Source organism: Chiloscyllium plagiosum, unplaced genomic scaffold (genome assembly GCF_037043375.1).
Source record: "Chiloscyllium plagiosum isolate Xiang-an unplaced genomic scaffold, Cpla_swu_hap1 HiC_scaffold_26, whole genome shotgun sequence".
NCBI classification, from domain to species: domain Eukaryota; kingdom Metazoa; phylum Chordata; class Chondrichthyes; order Orectolobiformes; family Hemiscylliidae; genus Chiloscyllium; species Chiloscyllium plagiosum.
Genome location: NW_028270164.1, coordinates 58,178,071 through 58,200,055, shown reverse-complemented (window position 1 = coordinate 58,200,055; position 21,985 = coordinate 58,178,071). Strand labels below are relative to the sequence as shown.

General features: G+C 45.6%; 1 protein-coding gene across 3 annotated transcripts in view; it reads left to right on the top strand.

Moving 5' to 3' along the window:
* LOC122562953 (voltage-dependent L-type calcium channel subunit alpha-1S-like) overlaps nt 1-20,521 on the top strand; it is a 235,396-nt gene extending 214,875 nt beyond the window's left edge. For all 3 annotated transcript variants that reach the window (XM_087973777.1, XM_087973778.1, XM_087973779.1), the window contains 7 exons: nt 523-662; nt 6,800-6,928; nt 8,110-8,345; nt 10,096-10,202; nt 15,446-15,558; nt 18,317-18,403; nt 19,971-20,521. In XM_087973777.1, the coding sequence (XP_087829903.1) occupies nt 523-662; nt 6,800-6,928; nt 8,110-8,345; nt 10,096-10,202; nt 15,446-15,558; nt 18,317-18,403; nt 19,971-20,180 (1,022 nt within the window). In that variant the 3' untranslated portion in view covers nt 20,181-20,521. The remainder of the gene's footprint in view (nt 1-522; nt 663-6,799; nt 6,929-8,109; nt 8,346-10,095; nt 10,203-15,445; nt 15,559-18,316; nt 18,404-19,970) is intronic.
* Nucleotides 20,522-21,985: the final 1,464 nt, after the last annotated feature.

Below are 21,985 nucleotides of genomic sequence, written 5' to 3'. Positions count from 1 at the left end.
TCCCCCATCTCACCCCAGTTCCAATCTTCCAGCTCAGCACTGTCCCCATGACTTGTCCGACCTGCCTATCTTCCTTTCCACCTATCCACTCCCCCCGACCTATCACCTTCATCACCTCCCCCACTCACCTACTGTACTCTATGCTCCTTTTTCCCCACCCCCTCCCTCCTGTCATTTATCTCTCCACCCTTCAGGCACTCTGCCTGCATTCCTGATAAAGGGCTTTTGCCCGAAACGTCAATTTTACTGCTCCTCGGATGCTGCCTGAACTGCTGTGCTTTTTCAGCTTCACTCTAATAAGGATTAGAAGGATATAAGCCAAGTGCAGTGAAATGGGGTTAGCGTGGGTGGACATTTTGGTCGGCATGGACCAGTTTAGGCCAAAGGGCCTGTTATAGGACTCTATAACTTTATGACTCTATGTTTCTAATTAATCATTAACATTTTCTGTTCAGATGATGAGGTGACAGTTGGCAAGTTCTATGCCACATTTCTAATTAATCATTAACATTTTCTGTTCAGATGATGAGGTGACAGTTGGCAAGTTCTATGCCACATTTCTAATCCAAGAACATTTCCGTAAGTTTAAGAAACGTCAAGAAGAATATTATGGAACTCTCCCATCAAAGAAGAACCAGAATCAAAATGAGATTGTGCTCCAGGTAAGGATGATAATTTCTGGGGTTCTGAGTGCCCTGTGAAGTTCATTGGGAAGTGGTGGCACGGACTGCCGTTCTGATTCTAGTTTGGACCGTGTTGCTGGGGAAACGGTGAGATTTTAACGGTTTGCCATTGCTTTGTTGCTGTTATTTCTCTTTCTACAGACACTGCAACACCTTCTTAATTTTTTCCGTAACTTGCAGTTTTTATTTCTGGCCTCCAATACCTGCAATGTGTTTTGCTATGTCTCTGTGATTTGTGTTGGTTTGTTTCGGTTTGTTGTGGGACTGCCTTTGTGATTGACATCGATTAGTCTGACAATGGGTCACTCTGTGCAATAGGAGATATTGAAAAGGGAGAAACGTGAATGATGCTCTGACAGAGACCAGATTTCAGCATTTCAGCTTTTAGTCAATGATAATTCCCACAATATTGATAGTTGTTACGGATGGGAAACCAAACTTAATCAGACTTGCTAACACTGGATCCACAACACAGTGAAATTAAAATATTTGATGCCCCCCACAAATTTCATACAAATAACTGGACACAAAGTTTATAACATAAACCAAAATTAACAATTTACAATTAATATTGTAACTTTAGCAGAACACAAATGAAAAATAAGGCAATCTAATTAACATTTACAATCTAGGGCCAATCTGCATTAATTGCCACATCGAAAGATAGACATTTAAGGGTTAATTTTTTACAGAAGGAACCCTAAGTTACCAGTTTGATAACAGTTATAATTGTGAAATCACCGGTCAATGCAAACAATTTCCACAGAACTCGAGAGACTTTTCCTGATTTCTTATATACTAGGTTTTTTTTCCCTCAGGACATTCAAAAAAATCAATACCTGGAGAATAACTAGAGAGCAAAACTAAAAAAAAAATGCAATCCAGCAGCTTCCAAAGCCATACCTGGCTCCTACCCAACACTCAGTCAAAACCACTTCATCCTTTGTTTTTCTCATTGTTTTTCAATGTTCCCCGTGTTTGGTTGGCCAGCATTGGGCCTCCCTTGATTGGCCAATTCGACCTTCCAAAATGAATCATTTTGCATTTATCCAGGTTGAATTCCATCTGTCACTTCCCAGCCCAGCTCTGCATCCTGTCAATGTCTTGTTGTAGCCAGCAACAGCCCTCGTCACTATCTACAAACATCACCGACCTTTGTGTCATCAGCAAATCTACTAACCCACCCTTCCACTTATTCATCCAAGTAATTTATAAAAACTACAAAGAGCAGAGACCCAAGAACAGATTCCTGTGAGAAACCACTCATCATCAACCACCAGGCGGAATACTTTCCATCCACTACCACTCGCTGTCTTCTTTCGGCCAGCCAATTCTGTATCCAGGCAGCCAAATTCCCCTGTATCCCATACCTCCTAACTTCCTGAATGAGCCTATCATGGGAAGCCTTATCAAATGCTGTACTGAAATCCTTATACAGGGAGAAAGTGAGGACTGCAGATGCTGCAGTTCAGAGTCGAGAGTGTGGTGCTGGAAAAGCTCAGCTGGTCAGGCAGCATCCGAGGAGCAGGAGAATTGATGTTTCAAGCATAAGCTGTGGGAGATAAAAGCTCCCAGATAAAATCCCCCAGGACTTATGCTCGAAAGGTCAATTCTCCTGCTCCTCGGATGGTGCCTGACCAGCTGTGCTTTTCCAGCACCACACTCTCGACTGAAATCCATATTCACCACATCCACTGCTCAACCTTCATCAACTTGGCTCGTCACATCCTCGAAGAACTCAATTAAGGTTTGTGAGGCATGCCCTGCCCCTCACAAAGCCATGCTGACTATCTTTAATCAAACTATGTTTTTCCAAATAGTAATAAATCCTATCTCTCAGAATCCTTTCCAGTACCTTCCCGCCTCAGGCGACTGACTGTGTGGAGTTTGCACGTTCTCCCCGTGTCTGCGTGGGTTTCCTCCGGGTGCTCCGGTTTCCTCCCACAGTCCAAAGATGTGCAGGTCAGGTGAATTGGCCATGCTAAATTGCCCGTAGTGTTAGGTAAGGGGTAAATGTAGGGGTATGGGTGGGTTACGCTTCGGCGGGTCGGTGTGGACTTGTTGGGCCGAAGGGCCTGTTTCCACACTGTAATGTAATGTAATCTAATCTAATCTACCTTGCTGACCACAGATGTAAGACTGAGTGGTCTGTAATTCCCAGGGATTTCCCTATTCCCTTTCTCGAACAGAGGAACAGCATTTGCCTCCCTCTGATCAGCCGGTACTACTCCCGTGGAGAGTGAGGATGCAAAAATCATCGCCAGAGGTGCAGCAATCTCATTCCTCGCTTCCCGTAGTAACCTTGGATATATCTGGTTCGGCCTTGGGGACTTATCTATCCTGATGCTTCCCAGAATTTCCAGCACATCCACTTCCTTAATATCAGTCTGTTCAAGCCTATTAACCCCATCCATAGTGTTCTCACTATCAACAAAGTCCCGCTCTCCAGTGAATACTGAAGCAAAAAACCCATTTAGGGACAATCCTACCAAGTTCCCTCCACTATCCCTGATCTGCCCTCTCCTCTCTCTGATCATTCTCTTATTCTTCACGTACGGGTAAAATACCTTTTGGGTTTTCCCTAATCCTTCCCGCCAAGGCTTTCTCTTATCCCCTCCCAGCTCTCCTTAGTCCATTTTTGAGTTCTTTCCCAGCTACCCTGTAATCCTGTAAAGCTGTGCCAGATCCTTGCCTCCACAACCTTAAGTAAGCTTCCTTCTTCCTCTTGAGGATGAGCTCCTCTGCTCTTGTCATCCAAGGCTCCTTCACTTTACCATTCCTTGCCTATCTCTGTGAGACAAAGTTTCCAACACTCGCAACAAGTGTTCCTTAAACAGCCTCCACATTTCTGTTGTGTATTTCCCTGGAACAATTGTTCCCAATTTAGACTCCACAGCTCCCCAATTAAATACCTTCCCATATTTTCTGTTCCTATCCCTCTCCGTGGTTATGGTGAAGGTGAGGCAGTGTGGTTACTGTCACTGAAATGCTCTCCCATCGAGAGATCTGACACATGACCTGGCTCATTGCCTAGCAACAAATCCAATATGGCCCCCCCGTCGGCCTATCTACATATTGAGTCAGGAATCCCTCTTGGACACACCTGACAGTATCGGCTCCAGCCAGGCCATCTGCACTAAGGAGGTTCCAATCAGTATCGGGGAAGTTGAAATCACCCGTAACAACAACTCTGTTACATCTGCACCTTTCCAAGACCCACTGTCCAATCTGTCCTTCCATCCCTCTACTGCTAATGGAGACTTTATAGAAAGCACCCAATAAAGTGACTGCTCCTTTCCTGTTACTGATGTCCACCCATACTGACTCAAACTCTCAACCACCTCCTTTTCTGCAGCTGGATGCACTCTCTAATTAACCATGCTACTCCCCCTCCTCCTTTACACCTCCCCCCCACCCCGTTCTTTTTAAAAGACCTAAACCATGGAATATCTTACAACCATTTCTGTTCCTGTGAAATCCATGTCTCCGTTATGGCCACAACATCGTAGTTCCAAGTACTGATCCATGTTCTAAGTTCATCACTCTTATTCCTGACACTCCTAGCATTGAAACCGACACACTTTAACCCATCCCTTTGCCCTATCAACAGTGTACCCTTCCTGAGAGACTCTCTGCATTCTATTTCTGCCCATTCAACAACTACCCTCTCCTCTGATCTGTTTCTCTAGTTCCCATCGCCCTGCCAAACTAATTGAAACCCTCCTGAAGTGCTCGAGCAAATTTCCCGCCCAGGACATTGGTGCCCTCCAGTTTAAGAGGGAATCAGATTATAATCTGAAAGGGAAAAATATTTAGGGTTGCCGAGAAAAGGTGGCAAGTGGGACTCGATGATTGAACTCATCCAAGAGCTGATACAGTCCCAATGGGCTGAATAGCTCCCTTCTGTCCTGTAGCTTTTTTAGGAATAAACAGAGCTGTAGGAGAATATGCTGATCAGGGAGAAGGGGTTGTTAGGGGCAGTTTGCTTGTGCAGCCACTTCAGTCAATTACAAAGTGACATCGACCAGATGTGAGTTCAGATCTTGTCTGTCAGAGGCAAGGAAAATGAAACAGTGACAGGAAGTGACCATGTTGTTTATCATCTATATTCTCATCCAAATCATTTATATAAGAGGCATGGTTAGTAAGTTTGCGGATGACACCAAAATTGGTAACAAAGTGGATTGGTTAACCAACAGGACCTAGATCAACTGGGCTAGTGGGCTGAGCAATGGCACATGGGAGTTTAAAGCAGATAATGCGAGATGTTTCATTTTGCTGAGACAAAGCAGGGCAGGACTTGCACATCAATGGTCGGGTCCTGGGGAATGTTGTTGAACAGAGAGATCCAGAGCTTCGAAAACATTGGTCTTTGAAAGTAGACAGAGTAGTGAAGAAGGTGAATGGCATGCTTGACTTCGTCGGTCAGAGCATAGAGTACAGAAGGTGGAGCATCATGTTACAGCTGTACTAGACATTGGTAAGGTCACGTTTGAAATAAGAATATAATTCTGGTCACCCTGTGAAAGGAACGATGTTACTAAACTGGAAAGAGAGCAAAACGATTGACAAGGATGTTACTGAGACTGGAAGGTTTGAATTCTAAGCAGAGGTTGGATAGGCTGAGACATTGTTCCCTGGAGCTAGGAAACAGAGGGTTGACCTTAGAGAGGTTTATAAAATCATGAGGGCCATAGATAAGAATAGCTAAGGCCTTTTCCCCAAGGTTCTGCCCTCCAGAACTAGAGGGCATAGATTTAAGGTGACTGGGGAAAGATGTAAACCAGACCTGAGGGGCAACATTTTCACACAGAGGGTGGTTTGTATATCGAAAAAGCTGCCAGAGGAAGTGATAGAGGCACATACAAATGGAGCATTTAAACGACATTTGGACAGGTGCATGGACGGGAAAAGTTTAGAGGGATATGGGCTAAACACAGGAAAATGGGACTAGTTTAGTTGAGGAAACCTGGTCGGCATGGACAAAGGGCTGAAGGGTCTGTACTCAATGTCTGTATGATCTACGATGTGAATGAGGAGAACCATTTAGGTGTTTTTCTCTGTCTAACATTGCACTGCGATTTATCTGTCAGGTTGCATCATATTGTGGTGAAGTCTGTGATTTGAAAGCTTGTGCTTTTAGAGACAGATCTTAATTGAAAAAGGAAGCTAATCCTTTAAGTTCTATGGAAACTAAATCTGACATTGAGATTGTAAACCAGCATTTCTGAAGATTGAAGCTGCTTTAAATCTACTGAAAGACACAGAACCATTCAAGCTGAGTTGGTGAATCCAGTGGTGCAGCATAAGCAGACTGAAGTAGGCAGAGGCTCGATCAATGAGAATAGGCAGTTTCTGTGTCTGCTTCTGTTAGGGATTCACACCACTCTGATTGTCAGAAGCAGAATTGGGGTGTTCTGCAGCAGGGGTCATTTTACATGATAGGAGAAAGTGAGGTCTGCAGATGCTGGAGATCAGAGCTGAAAATGTGTTGCTGGGAAAGCGCAGCAGGTCAGGCAGCATCCAGGGAACAGGAGAATCGATGTTTTGGGCATAAGCCCTTCTTCAGGAAGTCTTCCTGAAGAAGGGCTTATGCCCGAAACGTCGATTCTCCTGTTCCCTGGATGCTGCCTGACCTGCTGCGCTTTTCCAGCAACACATTTTCAGCATTTTACATGATAGCCTGCACGTGCATCTTCGATTAATTTTAGGTCTGGAGTCACCCATAGGTCAGACCAGGTAAGGACAGTAGACTTCCCTCCATAAAGGTGGTAAAAACAATGACTGCAGATGCTGGAAACCAGATTCTGGATCAGTGGTGCTGGAAGAGCACAGCAATTCAGGCAGCATCCGAGGACAGGCACCAACAACAGTCAACTGGATAGGTTTTTCATGACAATTAACAATGGTTTCATGGCCAATCCAGATTTTTTTATTTTTGAACCTGGATCCCCAGAGTACTAGCTAGATTAATGGTCTATCATGAGTAGTAATGGGCCAATACCTCCCTCTGTAGGAGATAAAATAGTAGAGGATGAGCGGGACTGTTAAGGGATGAGCAGGATATCTGAGAGGTGTGGTACAATGCTTGACCTTTCATCCTGCTTCCATGTTAGGCTGGATTGCGCAGTATTGAGGAGGAGGTTGGTGATAATCTCCATCGAACTGTATCTGGAGAGCTGCCAGTTGAAGAGGAAGGAGACCAAACAATGGAGGAGGGGGGCTTGGATGAAACAATTTACAGGGTGAGTCACTTCACAGGACTTGTTGCTTGGTTGATGACGGTTTCCATGGTGATTATCTTTCATTTACAAGAAGAAACTGTCTGCAGGAATTCGTTCAGCATTGAGAGTTTGTACATTCCGTCAGATCGGGTCAGAACATCCCACCTCATTGTGGCAGATTCATGATTGACAATGACAGTGAATGTAGCTCCCATTGTAACAACAGAGACTCTAAAACGTTCATGGTGAAGAATGGCAAAAGTTAAAGATTTATATTGGATAGCGGTGAGACTCAGTGTGGAGTAATATCTCCCAAGCACTCACAATGAGCAATGATACCCCACAATAATAATCATTCTCAATACTCAGTGAGTCATAATGCCTCACAGTGATTAATGAGGGAGTACATGTAATGATAAGTAATGATAAGTCCCAAACACGCACAGTGAGCAATAATATCTCATAATGATCAATGATAACTCTGGAACACTCATTGGGAGTAATAATAATTCTGAATCATGGTAATTCCCAAAGACTCAGTGAGCAATAATGAGTCCTGAACACTCATAATGAGTAAAACAGCACCCATACACCCAGTGAATAAAAATAACTCCTCAACACTCAGTGAGTAATGATAAACTCCCACATACTCATTGTGAATCATAACTCCCACACAGTTATGAAGAGTGATAATAAGGCCTAAACAGTCATAGTGAGTAATTATAACACCTGAATGCTCATATTAAGTAATAGTAACTTCCAAGTACTCATTAAAATAATTATAGCTCCCAAGGTAATGTTAGCAATCACAAAGCCAAGGTGTTTATAGCACTGGTGATTAATGGCCCCCTCAAAAGGCAGACTGATCAGGACAGTCCTTGGCTATGTATCTGCCATGGAGCAAGTGAGGATTGCAGATGCTGGAGATCAGAGCTGAAAAATGTGTTGCTGGAAAAGCGCAGCAGGTCAGGCAGCATCCAGGGAACAGGAGAATCGACGTTCCGGGCATAAGCCCTTCTTCCTGACCTGCTGCGCTTTTCCAGCAACACATTTTTCAGCATGTATCTGCCATGTCCATTTGTTCCAAATTTGACAAAAACAGAAACATTTGGATTTTCTTTTTCATGTGGTAACCATTGAGGTCTGATTAATTTCAGTTGTCTCCCTGTTGGTACAATCCCCTTTGAATTTTGTCTTTGCAGAGAACTGGTGGTCTGTTTGGAGGACAGTCTGATTCCTATCCGATGGACAGAAGTAGCTCCTTGCAGCAACACGTGACAAGTCAACGGCCGCTTCAATTCAGTAAATCAGAGGGTGGAGGAGAGGAGCCTGAATCACCACACAGCAGACCGACAGATTCACCATTTAACACAACCAGTTTCTTCCCAGCAACTGACAACGCAAACACAAATAATGCAAACAACACAGCCCTAAGCAGGTAACAGAGACATCCTTACTCTGTCATACAGACTGTACCCTCACCCACCCCCTCACACACTGCACTCCATTGAGACCCCACCCCCTCACACACTGCACTCCATTGAGACCCCACCCCCTCACACACTGCACTCCAATGAGACCCCACCCCCTCACACACTGCACTCCACTGATACCCCACCCCCTCACACACTGCACTCCATTGAGACCCCACCCCCTCACACACTGCACTCCAATGAGACCCCACCCTCTCACACACTGCATTCCATTGAGACCCCAGCCCCTCACACACTGCACTCCAATGAGACCCCACCCCCTCACACACTGCACTCCATTGAGACCCCACCCCCTCACTGCATTCCAATGAGACCCCACCCCCTCACACACTGCACTGCAATGAGACCCCACCCCCTCACACACTGCACTCCAATGAGACCCCACCCTTTCACACACTGCACTCCAATGAGACCCCACCCCCTCACACACTGCACTCCATTGAGACCACACACCCTCACACACTGCACTCCATTGCATCCCCACCCCCTCACACACTGCACTCCATTACATCCCCACCCCCTCACACACTGCACTCCATTGAGACCCCACCCCCTCACACACTGCACTCCATTGCATCCCCACCCCCTCACACACTGCACTCCATTGCATCCCCACCCCCTCACACACTGCACTCCATTGAGTCCCCATCCTCTCTCACACACTGCACTCCATTGAGACCCCACCCCCTCACACACTGCACTCTATTGCATCCCCACCCTCTCACTCACTGCACTCCAATGAGACCCCACCCTCTCACACACTGCATTCCATTGAGACCCCACCCCCTCACACACTGCACTCCAATGAGACCCCACCCCCTCACACACTGCACTCCATTGAGACACCACCCCCTCACACACTGCACTCCATTGAGACCCCACCCTCTCACACACTGCACTCCATTGAGACCCCACCCCCTCACACACTGCTCTCCATTGAGACCCCACCCCCTCACACACTGCACTCCATTGAGACCCCACCCCCTCACACACTGTACCCCATTCGACTTCCCATCCAGTCTCACACTGTACCCCATTCAACACCCCACCCTCCCACACACTGTACCCCATCCAACACCCCACCCTCTCACAGATACTCTACCCAATCCAATACTCCACCCTCACGTACATGTTGTCCCCCATCCAACTCTCCATCTTCACAAAGGATTCCCCACACTGTCACAAACACTTTCCACTGACCACATTATTGAGAGATTGCAGGTTATTTGGATGATTTTGCAGTCACTTATATTCACCTCTTTATTTGGACATTGTGCTGGGTACAGGGAGCCCGGCCGTGGACACTTGTGCTGGGTATAGGGAGCCTGGTTGTGGGCACTGTGCTGGGTAAAGGAAGCCTGGCCGTGGACACTGTGCTGGGTATAGGGAGCCTGGTTGTGGGCACTGTGCTGGGTAAAGGGAGCCTGGCCGTGGACACTGTGCTGGGTATAGGGAGTCCGGCTGTGGATTGAGTGTTAGCTGTCCTCTATCAGGTGAGAAGGTCACAGAATTGTCTCTGCCTTTTGGGAAATTGCTGTTGTCTGCCTGACACTGTTGTCATAAATGGCGGGTCTGACACCAGCTGTCTAGCTCCTGAACAGGTTTTCTAGTGGGGGGGGGAGGGGAATGTGTGCTTAAAGTGTATTGACTCTCCAGGAGACTGCCTGACACTCTGACCCTGTCACTCTGTTGCAGGGTTACCTATGAAGATGAGTTTAAGAAGGAAATTACAACATTTCAATGCACAGGTGAAGACAAAACTCAAGTGGGCAGGGTCAGACAAGCCCCAGTTCGACTGCCAGGTAAGTACGACTGTCTGCACATCTGTAAGACCTCCCTCACATCTGTACCACTGAAATAGTAAGTATCAGAGAAAACTCCTCTCCCACGTCTTACCAAATAATGGTCTATTTAACAGAATAGGGACAATAGAGTAGGTCATTCAACCTGATGAGTCAATTACCTCATGGCCAATAACCTCAATGCCTCTTTCTCGCACGATACCTTTAAATCATTGGTGTCCAGAAGCTTCTCAATTTCTGACTTAAACATGCTTAATGACTGTAATTCTCTATCTCTACCTAAAGACTTACCACCCTCTGAGTAAAGACGTTCCTTCCCATCCCAGTTTTAAATGGCCTGCCCTTTTACCTGATAGTACTTCCCATAGTTCCTAGCATAGAGCAATATCCCATTGTCACCCACCCTTCAGTGTCCTGTCAGCATTTTGTAAATGTCAATGAGATCACCTATAATAGTTTCAAAGTCTCATAACTATAGACCCAGCTTCCTTAACTGTCCTCATAAAAAAGTCCCACCATCCCAGGGATTCATCTGGTGAAATTTTGTAGGTGCATTCCCTCTATATGTACCTTCCTTCAATAAGGAGACCAAAACATGACTCCATACTCCAGGTGCAGTCTCACTATGCTCAATACAATCACCACCAAATACCTATGCTCACATCTCCAACAAACCATTTGACTTCCTAATCGCTTGCTGTATCTTCTTGCTAGGTTTTAGCAACTCATGAGCAAAGATTCCAAGGTCCCTTGGGCGCCGGTACTTCCTAACCTCTCACTGTTTCAGAAATAATTTGTCTTTTTTTTGACCAAAGTGAATAACTTCCCACTCTCATCGCTGTTATCAAGGATTTTCAATGTTGCTATTTAAAAAGTGGGCGGCACGGTGGCACAGCGGTTAGCACTGCTGCTTCACAGCACCAGAGACCTGGGTTCAATTCCCACCTCAGGCAACTGACTGTGTGGAGTTTGCACATTCTCCCCGTGTCTGCGTGGGTTTCCTCCGGGTGCTCCGGTTTCCTCCCACGGTGCAAAAATGTGCAGGGTCAGGTGAATTGTCCATGCTAAACTGACCATAGTGTTAGGTGAAAGGGTAAATATAGGGGAATGGAGGGTTGGTGTGGACCTGTTGGGCCGAAGGGCCTGTTTCCACACTAAGTAATGTAATCTAAACTTCACTTATTCACATTATATTCTACCTGCCATGTTCTTGCCTAACCAGTTTGCCTGTTTAACTGCACTTGAAGTCTCCTCATCTAATTTTATGTCATTGGTAAATTTGGAAATATTACTTTTGATTCCATAAACTAATTGTGCTAATAGCAGTGCCCCAAGTCTCATACTGGTGGCACCCCATCGTGGGAAAAATCCATCTATTCCTACTGTCTGTCTTTCTGTCTGTTAACTAATTGTCATTCCATGCTCGTTCACTACCCCTAATCTAAGGGATAACATTACAGCTGTACTGAGGGAGGATATTCCCGGAGATACATCCAGGGAAGTTGCTTGGGTTGAACTGAGAAATAAGAAAGGGACGATCACCTTAATTGGATTGTATTATAGACCCCCTAATAGTCAGAGGGAAATCGAGAAACAAATTTGTAAGGAGATTTCAGTTATTTATAAGAATAATAGGGTGGTTATGGTAGGGGATTTTAACTTTCCAAACATAGACTCTGACTTTTATAGTGTTAAAGGTTTAAATGGAGACGTTTTTGTTAATTGTGTACAAGAAAATTTTCTGATTCAGTATGTGGATGGACCTACTGGAGAAGGTGCAAAACACGACCTACTCTTGGGAAATAAGGCAGGGTAGGTGACTGAGGTGTCAGTGGGGAACTCTTTGGGGCCAGCGACTATAATTCTATTTGTTTTAAAATAGTGATGGAAAAAGATAGACCAGATCTAAAAGTTGAAATTCTAAATTGTAGAAAGGCCAATTTTGATGGTATTAGGCAAGAACTTTTGAAAGCTGATTGGGGGCAGATGTTCACAGGTAAAGGGATAGCTGGAAAAATTGGAAGCCTTCAGAAATGAGATAACGAGAATCCAGAGACAGTATATTCCTGTCAGGGTGAAAGGAAAGGCTGGTAGGTGTAGGGAATGCTGGATGACTAAAGAAATTGAGGGTTTGGTTAAGAAAAAGAAGGAAGCATTTTTAAGGTATAGACAGGATAAATCGAGTGAATTGTTAGAAGAGTATAAAGGCAGTAGGAGTATACTTAAGAGTGAAATCAGGAGGACAAAAAGGGGACATGAGATAGCTTTGGCAAATACATTAAGGACAAAAGGGTAACTAGGGAGAGAATAGGGCCTGTCAAAGATCAGCAGGCCAGGCAGCATCCGAGGAGCAGGAGAATCGACGTTTCAGGCATAAGCCCTTCTTCATTAAGGATCTCAGTGTTTTAAGTTGATCTTAACCTACTGTGGATCCTCTTGCAAGGATGCCTACCTTGAAGAAGCTCTCCTCCTCCCTCTACAAGGATCTCAGTGTTTAATGAAGAAGGGTTTATGCCTGAAACATGGATTCTCCTGCTCCTCGGATGCTGCCTGGCCTGCTGATCTTTGACAGGACCACACTTTTCAACTCTGGTCTCCAGCATCTGCAGTCTTCACTTTCTCCCTGTCAAAGATCAGCAAGGCCGCCTTTGTGTGGAGCCGCAGGAGATGAGGGAAATACTAAACGAGTATTTTGCATCAGTATTTACTGTGGAAAAGGATATGGAAGATATAGAATGTAGGGAAATAGATGGTGACATCTTCAAAAATGTCCATATTTCAGAGGAGAAAGTGCTGGACATCTTGAAATGCATAAAAATAGATAAATTCCCAGGACCTGATCAGGTGTACCCTAGAACTCTGAGGGAAGCTAGAGAAGTGATTGCTGGGCCTCTTGATATTTGTATCATCGATAGTCACAGGTGAGGTGCCATAAGACTGGAGGTTGGCTAACATGGTGCCACTGTTTAAGGGCGGTAAAGACAAACCAGGGAACCATAGACCAGTGAGCCTGACCTTGGTGGTGGGCAAGTTGTTGGAGGGAATCCTGAAGGACAGGATGTACTTGGAAAGGCAAGGACTGATTAGGCTTTGTGCGTGGGAAGTCATGTCTCATAAACTTGATTGAGTTTTTTGAAGAAATAACAAAGAGGATTGATGAGGGCAGGCTGGTAGACGTGATCTATATGGACATCAGTAAGGCGTTCGACAAGGTTCCCCATGGGAGACTGATTAGCAAGATTAGATCTCATGGAGAACTAGCCATTTGGATACAGAACTGGCTCAAAGGTAGAAGACAGAGGGTAGTAGTGATGAAGGGCTGTTTTTCAGACTAGAGGCCTGTGACCAGTGGAGTGCCACAAGGATCGGTGCTGGGTTCACTACTTTTCATCATTTACATTATTGATTTGGATGTGAGCATAAGAGGTGTAGTTAGTAAGTTTGCAGATGACACCAAAATTGGAGGTGTAGTGGACAGCGAAGAGGGTTACCTCAGATTACAATGGGATCTTGATCAGATGGGCCAATGGGCTGAGGAGTGGCAGATGGAGTTTAATTTAGATAAATGTGAGGTGCTGCATTTTGGAAAAGCAAATCTTAGCAGGACTTATACACATAATGGTAAGGTCCTAGGGAATGTTGCTGAACAAAGAGACCTTGGAGTGCAGGTTCATAGCTCCTTGAAAGTGGAGTCGCAGGTAGATAGGATAGTGAAGAAGGCGTTTGGTATGCTTTCCTTTATTGGTCAGAGTATTGAGTACAGGAGTTGGGAGGTCATGCTGCGGCTGTATAGGACATTAGTTAGGCCATGTTGGAATATTGCGTGCAATTCTGGTCTCCTTCCTATTGGAAAGATGTTGTGAAACTTGAAAGGGTTCAGAAAAGATTTACAAGGATGTTGCCAGGGTTGGAGGATTTGAGTTATAGGGGGAGGCTGAACAGACTAGGGCTGGAGCATTGGAGGCTGAGGAGTGACCTTATAGAGGTTTATAAAATCATGAGGGCTATGGACAGGATAAATAGATAAAGTATTTTCCCTGGGATGGGGGAGTCCAGAACTAGAGGGTTTAGGGTGAGAGGGGAAAGATATAAAAGAGACCTAAGGGGCAATGTTTTCACATAGAGAGTGGTATGTGTATGGAATGAGCTGCCAGAGGAAGTGGTGGAGGCTGGTACAATTGTAACCTATAAAAGGCATTTGGATGGGTATATGAATAGGAAGGGTTTGGAGGGATATGGGCCGGGTAGTGGCAGATGGGACTAGATTAAGTTGGGATATCTGGTTGGCGTGGATAGGTTGGACCGAAGGGTCTGTTTCCATGCTGTACATCTCTGTGTCTCTATAACTGTGGATGCTGGAAATTTGAAACAAGAACAGAAATTGCTGGAAAAACTCAATAGGTCTGGCAGCATCTTTGAAGAGAAATTAGAATTAATGTTTCAGGTCCAATGACCCTTCCTCAGTTCTAAGGAACGGTCACTGGACCTGAAACATTAACTCTGATTTCTCTCCACAGATGCTGCCAGACCTGCTGAGCTTTTCCAGCAATTTCTCATTTTGTTTCGGATTTCTAGCACCCGCTGGTCTCTAGGCTTTTCCAAAACAGATGGATTATTACAACTGACAAATAGCAGGTGGGCTGAATGGCCTCTTTATCTAGTGTAACTCACTGTATGAATGTGGTTGGGAATTTTCAGAGGCCCCAGATAATGGTATAGTGTGACTGAGTCATGGTGAGCACTGCTGTTCTAATGCAGATCAGCTGCACAGTAACTCCTGTGTGATAGACCAACATCAATATGCTGTTTTATTTGACAGTGTCAGTCTGGCATTATGGGAGTACTCTCACCCCTGAGCCATAAGGTTCTGGGTTCAAGTCCCACACTGGAGATGTGAACACTGAATATAGGCCTCTGCTATCCTCGTAACTGAAAACAAAATAGCCCATTAATGACACTGGAAGAACAGCAGGGCAGTTCTGGCCAATATTTATCCCCCAACTAATAATGCAAATGGATTATAACATCATCACTGTTTGTGGGATCTTACTAGTTGTAAATTGTCTGCTGGGTTTCCTGCGTAACAACAGTGACCAGACTTGGGACTGATTTAATTGGCTTGAAATTGCTATGGGCCTTCATGTTCGGTGCTATGAAAACGCAAGTCTTTCTTTGCTTTTTACAGTGTTTAATGGTGTTCCAGAGTTGTGTATTAATCACTGATCAATGAACTGTTCTGACAGCTCCAGAGCCATACCCCAACCGTCAAGTACAGAAAACTTGGTCAGAAACAACAGACACCAAGAGAGTGAAAAGAGACACGACAACACCAACATTGTTACCACACAGCGACCAGGTAATGGTACAGCAGGGGAGCTGTTGGTAGTCGCCTGTTGATGTGAAGAGCCTAGGTAATCGAGCTGGCTTGGAAGACAGGCTTGTGGTAAAAGCAGTCAGGACGAGTGCGAATGCAATATCAGTCCGCAGGCCCAGCAGACATCTTCATAAAGAGTCTCAATTGAGGATAGGCAACACAACAAGACAGCTCATTCACAGCACACTGTACACTATAGGAGCCATCTCTCACCCCATGAACGTGACCAATAAACTCTCCCTTCCCAGTTTCCATACTGCTGCTGTCTAGCTCAATTATGACGATTTAACATTTATGACTACAGCGGAGCCTCGATTACCCGAAGGATACAGGTGGGGAATATTTGGTTCGGTTAATTGAATTCCAGATAATCAAAAGCCGGATAACATAGTTTAGCTGAGCATTGGGACCTTGTGATCTTGCCAGATAATGCGATATTCGGATTATCAAATGCCGGATAATTGAGGTTCCTCTGTGTTTAATATTTTATTCTCTTAAGCTTCACCACATTTCATAACAGATCAATAGATGAAACTTTGATCACTAACCATCTTCCATATAGTGCCTGCATATCACACATATTGTGTACAATGTAGTATATCTCAAACACTGGGTATAGTGTGTGGATAATCACGCAGTGGGCACAGTGTTTGACACGTACACACATCAGTTGCGATGTTTGCATGTCACACACTAGGTACAGTCTGTATATCGTGCACACATTGATACAGTATCTGTATGCTGCAAACATGGGAAGAGCATCTCTAACATCACACACACACGATACAGTGTCTGATTTTCATACACACTGGATATCATGCACATTGTGTACTGGCTCTGTGTACCTCTCCATCTGCACAGGTATCTGTGTACTTCAACAGTGAGTATATCTGAAACACAAGGTACACTGTCTATATATAATGCCCTCACTGGGACTGGTGTCTGTATATCACACCCACACTGGGAGAGTGTCTGTATATCACGCCCACACTGGGCCCGTTGTCTGTATATCATGCCCACATTGGGCCAGGTATCTGTATATCACAACCACACTGGGCCCGGTTTCTGTATATCACAACCCGCTGGGCCCGGTGTCTGTATGTCATTTCCACACTGGGCCCGGTGTCTGTATGTCACACCCGTCACTGGGCCCTGTGTCTGTATGTCACGCCCACACTGGGCCCGGTGTCTGTATATCACACCCACACTGGGCCCGGTGTCTGTATGTCACACCCACATTGGGACCAGTGTCTGTATGTCACGCCCACACTGGGCCAGGTATCTGTATATCACAACCACACTGGGCCTGGTGTCTGTATATCACATCCACGCTGGGCCTGGTGTCTGTATATCACAACCACACTGGGCCTGGTGACTGTATATCACACCCACATTGGGCCGGGTGTCTGTATATCACATCCACACTGGGCCTGGTGTCTGTATATCACACCCACACTGGGCCTGGTGACTGTATATCACACCCACATTGGGCCGGGTGTCTGTATATCACATCCACACTGGGCCTGGTGTCTGTATATCACACCCACAATGGGCCTGGTGACTGTATATCACACCCACATTGGGCCCGGTTTCTGTATATCACACAGACATTGGGCCCGGTGTCTGTATACCACAACCACATTGCGCCCAGTGTCTGTATATCACAACCACATTGGGCCCAGTGTCTGTATATCACACCCACACTGGGCCCGGTGTCTGTATGTCACATCCATACTGGGCCCGGTGTCTGTATGTCACACCCACACTGGGCCCTGTGTCTGTATGTCACACCCACACTGGTCCCGGTGTCTGTATGTCACACCCACACTGGGCCCGGTGTCTGTATGTCACACCCACACGGGGTCTGGTGTCTGTATATCACACCCACACTGGGCCCGGTGTCTGTATATCACGCCCACACTGGGCCCGGTGTCTGAATATCACACCCACACTCAGCCCAGTGTCTGCATATCACAACCACATTGGGCCCAGTGTCTATCTATCGCACCCACATTGGGCCCGGTGCCTGTATGTCACACCCATACCGTGCCCGGTGTCTGTATGTCACACCCACACTGGGCCCGGTGTCTGTATGTCACACCCACATTGGGCCCGGTGTCTGTATATCACACCCACACTGGGCCCGGTGTCTGTATGTCACAGCCACACGGGGCCTGGTGTCTGTATATCACGCCCACACTGGGCCCGGTGTCTGTATGTCACACCCACACTGGTCCCGGTGTCTGTATGTCACGCCCACACTTGGCCCAGTGTCTGTATGTCACGCCCACACTGTGCCCTATGTCTGTATGTCACGCCCACACTGGGCCCTGTGTCTGTATGTCACGCCCACATTGGGCCCTGTGACTGTATGTCACCCCCACACTGGGCCCGGTGAATGCGCTTATTTTTTTATAAAATTAGATTAGATTACATTACAGTGTGGAAACAGGCCCTTCGGCCCAACAAGTCCACACCGACCCGCCGAAGCACAACCCACCCATACCCCTACATTTACCCCTTACCTAACACTACGGGTAATTTAGCGTGGCCAATTCACCTGACCTGCACATCTTTGCACTGTGGGAGGAAACCGGAGCTCCCGGAGTGTGCTCCGGGTATAGTGTGAGTATGATGTAGATGGACTCGGTACAAGCTGTATATGATGTGATTCAGTCACGGTCTTCATGTACCTGCTGCCATCAAACACTCTAAGATAAATCATTTTGTTTTTACACAGAGTGTGGACATGAACCAAATCTGTGAGTACCATCGCAAACTTGAGAACTTGGCAAGATGTCAAACTGTTAACAACCTGGTAAAACAGGTACAGCATCATGTTCCAAGGGGTTAGCCTCATCACTGTCATAGCCTCATCGCTCAATATTTGCCATGTCACAAGCCCTTACCCTCCACAGCCCGTAAGACCATTAGGCCACAGGAAATAGGAGCAGGAGTAGGCCATTTGGCCCATCAAATCTGCTCTAGCATCCATTATGATCATGGCTGATCCAACATTCTTCACATCCACTTTCCTGCCCTTTTCCCATAATTCTTGATTCCTCTCTTGACCAAGAGTCTATCTCAGTTTTAAAGGTACACAAGGTCTCAGTCAGTGCATTCCAAACACGAACCATTCTCTGTGTAAAAAATAGTCTTTTACCTTATCTTATCTTTCTCTGAAATCAGTAATCTCTGGCTGTCAATCCTTTTACCAATCGGAGTAAATTCCTTGACAACTCTATTCAGATCCCTCAGAATTCTGAAGATCTCATAGGACAGCAGCCACAGTTTCTCCAATCCACACGTCCTAATTTCTGCAACTATCCTCATGTAGTTTTTCAGCACCTTCACGAATATATTTCCATTTTTCCGAAGTACTCTGCCCGCAATTAGACACAATATTACACGTTGACACTGAACCAGTATTTTATCAGATGTTCAGTAGAACTTCCTTTATTTTGCACTCCAGGCCTCCAGTTATAAAATCCAGATCCAAGTTGCCTAAAGAATCCACATTAAAAACTGGCACTCCCTGACTATATAGCACTCTCCGTGTAAGGGTCATCAGCCCCTTCAGTAACCACGGTACTGCAGGCTTCAACAATAAAGGATATTCTTCTATTCTATTCTGATTACTGCTGAATAAAATTCATCTTCACTTACCTATCAAGTCCTCTTCCAGCTCTGACACTTTGACGGAGGGCTCAATCAGATATGCCAGTGGCAGGTTCTTGGGGGAACGCTGTGTCATGCCTAAGCCTCAGTCTGACCAAAACGTTAGAGGGGTGATTGGAGGGGGCAAGGACTTGGGAAAATCCCCTCCCACCTCCCGTTGTAAAGCTGAGACTATTTCTTTTGTTAACGGATGGCGATCTTCAGCCCCTTTGCTCAGTGTATCCACCACTGAACAGCCTAGCTCTGTTTTGCCCTTTGCACCGGATGCCACCCCACACCAGGCTTTTATACAAATAAGTTACCTCTTAATCCTTTCAAACCTTTTCCTCATCTTAAACATCTCAATTAAATCATCCTTTAATTTCCTGTACCCAAGGGAGTACAATATACTACTGCTCCTCGGATGCTGCCTGAATTGCTGTGCTCTTCCAGCATCACTAATCCAGAATCTGGTTTCCAGCATCTGCAGTCATTGTTTTTACCCTGTTTTTACCAAGGGAGTACAAACCTACTCTACTCAATCTGTCCTCATAACATTATCCTTTTAGATCTGATTTCATCCTGATTTACATTTCCTGACCTTTGAGCCCAGGACCTAAGTGTTCTAAAAGGTCAGAAAAATCAGTCTCTTCACCCACTTCTCCAGTTGGCCAATGGGGAAGGGGTAGTGTTGGTCCCTGTGGGATTTCTCACATTCTTTGTTTCTCCCCTTAAAGGTGCTGACAGCCCGTGGATTACAGGAACTGGCTAGTGACCCAGCCTTCGTGGCAATGACTGCGAGTGAGATGGCAGAAGCTTGCCTGATGGATCACAATGAGCTGGAGAGCACAGCACTGAGCCTGGTGGAAGGCCACTCAGTATCAATGGAACCCAAAAACAACCTCTCACCTGAAGCCCAGGTGGATCTGCCATCCAGCTGCTGCTGAGCACTTTCTGAAAGGATAAGCTGAGGCAAGGGAGTGATGTTCCATTGCCACAGCTGAATTACTGTCTTGTTTACTTTTTGTGTTTGGAAATCTGTCACTATCACCAAAGGGTGTGAGGTAATATGTTTGAAAATGTATGAGATTTCAGCTGCTTCAGATACTGCCTGAGTACTATATGGAAACTTTAGGACACAGCAGCAGAGAGTGGAATTCTCCACAGTTACTGTGACATCACCAGGCCATGTTGGCTCGGTTCCTACTTCAGTCATACACAAGCATGGTATCATTACTCTTGCACATCAGTGTGACAAAGGCTGATTAAACACTCAGTGCTGACAAGATCTTATGGACTTTTGTGTTTGCAGGAGTTCATGCATGTTGTTCATAAGCCACTAACTCAATGAGTAATCTTAATCATTTTACCCAGATCTGTATATTCAGGTGGGAGGGACAGTGCTGTATTTGGGTGAACACAAAACATCTTCTGGTGTCTGCAGAATCTGGCTAGGGCATGATGTATGGGAGGCCATATAGCGTGTCAACACAATCGAACATTATTTGAGAACATAGCAGTAGAACTTGACCAAAATCTCTCATAGCAAGAGGAGTGAACCATTCAGTTCCTTGAGCATATTACACCATTTAGTCAGATTGTAACTGCTCTTAACTGTTTTCATATAGTTTAATACTCTTGCCTCCAAATTTTAGTTTTCAATTTGTTAATTTAAGGTAGCCTCACTGGCTTTCTGAGGAAAGTTTTTCAGATTTCCACAGCCCTTTGTATGTGTGAAGGAGTAATTCCTGCCCTCACCCCTGAGGGACTTAGTTGTAATTCTAACGTCTAGACCTCCCAGCAGTGCATCTACACATGCCTGACCAACTTCCCATAATCCACTCTCAGTAAACTCTCAGTAGGGCGGCACGGTGGTACAGTGGTTAGCACTACTACTTCACAGCTCCAGAGACCCGGGTTCAATTCCCGCCTCACGTGACTGACTGTGTGGAGTTTGCACATTCTCCCCGTGTCAGCATGGTTCATAGTCAGCATGGTTTTGTGAAGGGCAGGTCGTGCCTCACAAACCTTATTGAATTCTTTGAAAAGGTGACGAAGGAGGTTGATGAGGGGAAAGCGGTAGATGTGGTATATATGGATTTATATGGATGTGGTATATATGGATATGCGTTTGATAAGGTTCCCCATGGTAGGCTACTGCAGAAAATACGGAGATATGGCATTGAGGGTGAGTTGGAGGTTTGGATTAGGAATTGGCTGGATGGAAGAAGACAGAGGGTAGTAGTTGATGGCAAAGTTTCTTCATGGAGTGCCGTCACTAGCGGTGTTCCGCAAGGATCTGTTTTGGGACCATTGCTGTTTGTCATTTTTATAAATGACCTGGAAGAGGGGTTAGAAGGTTGGGTGAGAAAGTTTGCGGATGATACGAAAGTCGGAGGAGTTGTTGACAGTGAGGAAGGATGTGGCAGGTTACAGCAGGATATAGAGAAGCTGCAGAGCTGGGCAGAAAGGTGGCAAATGGAATTCAATGTAGCTAAGTGTGAGGTGATTCACTTTGGGAAGAATAACAAAAAGATGGGGTACTGGGTTAATGGTCGGATACTTGGTAGTGTGGATGAGCAGAGGGATCTTGGTGTCCATGTACACAGATCTCTGAAAGTTGCCACCCAGGTAAATAGTGCGGTGAGGAAGGCATATGGCGTACTGGCTTTTATTGGTAGAGGAATTGAGTTCCGGAGTCCTGAGGTCATGATGCAGTTGTATAAGACTCTGGTGCGGCCGCATCTGGAAT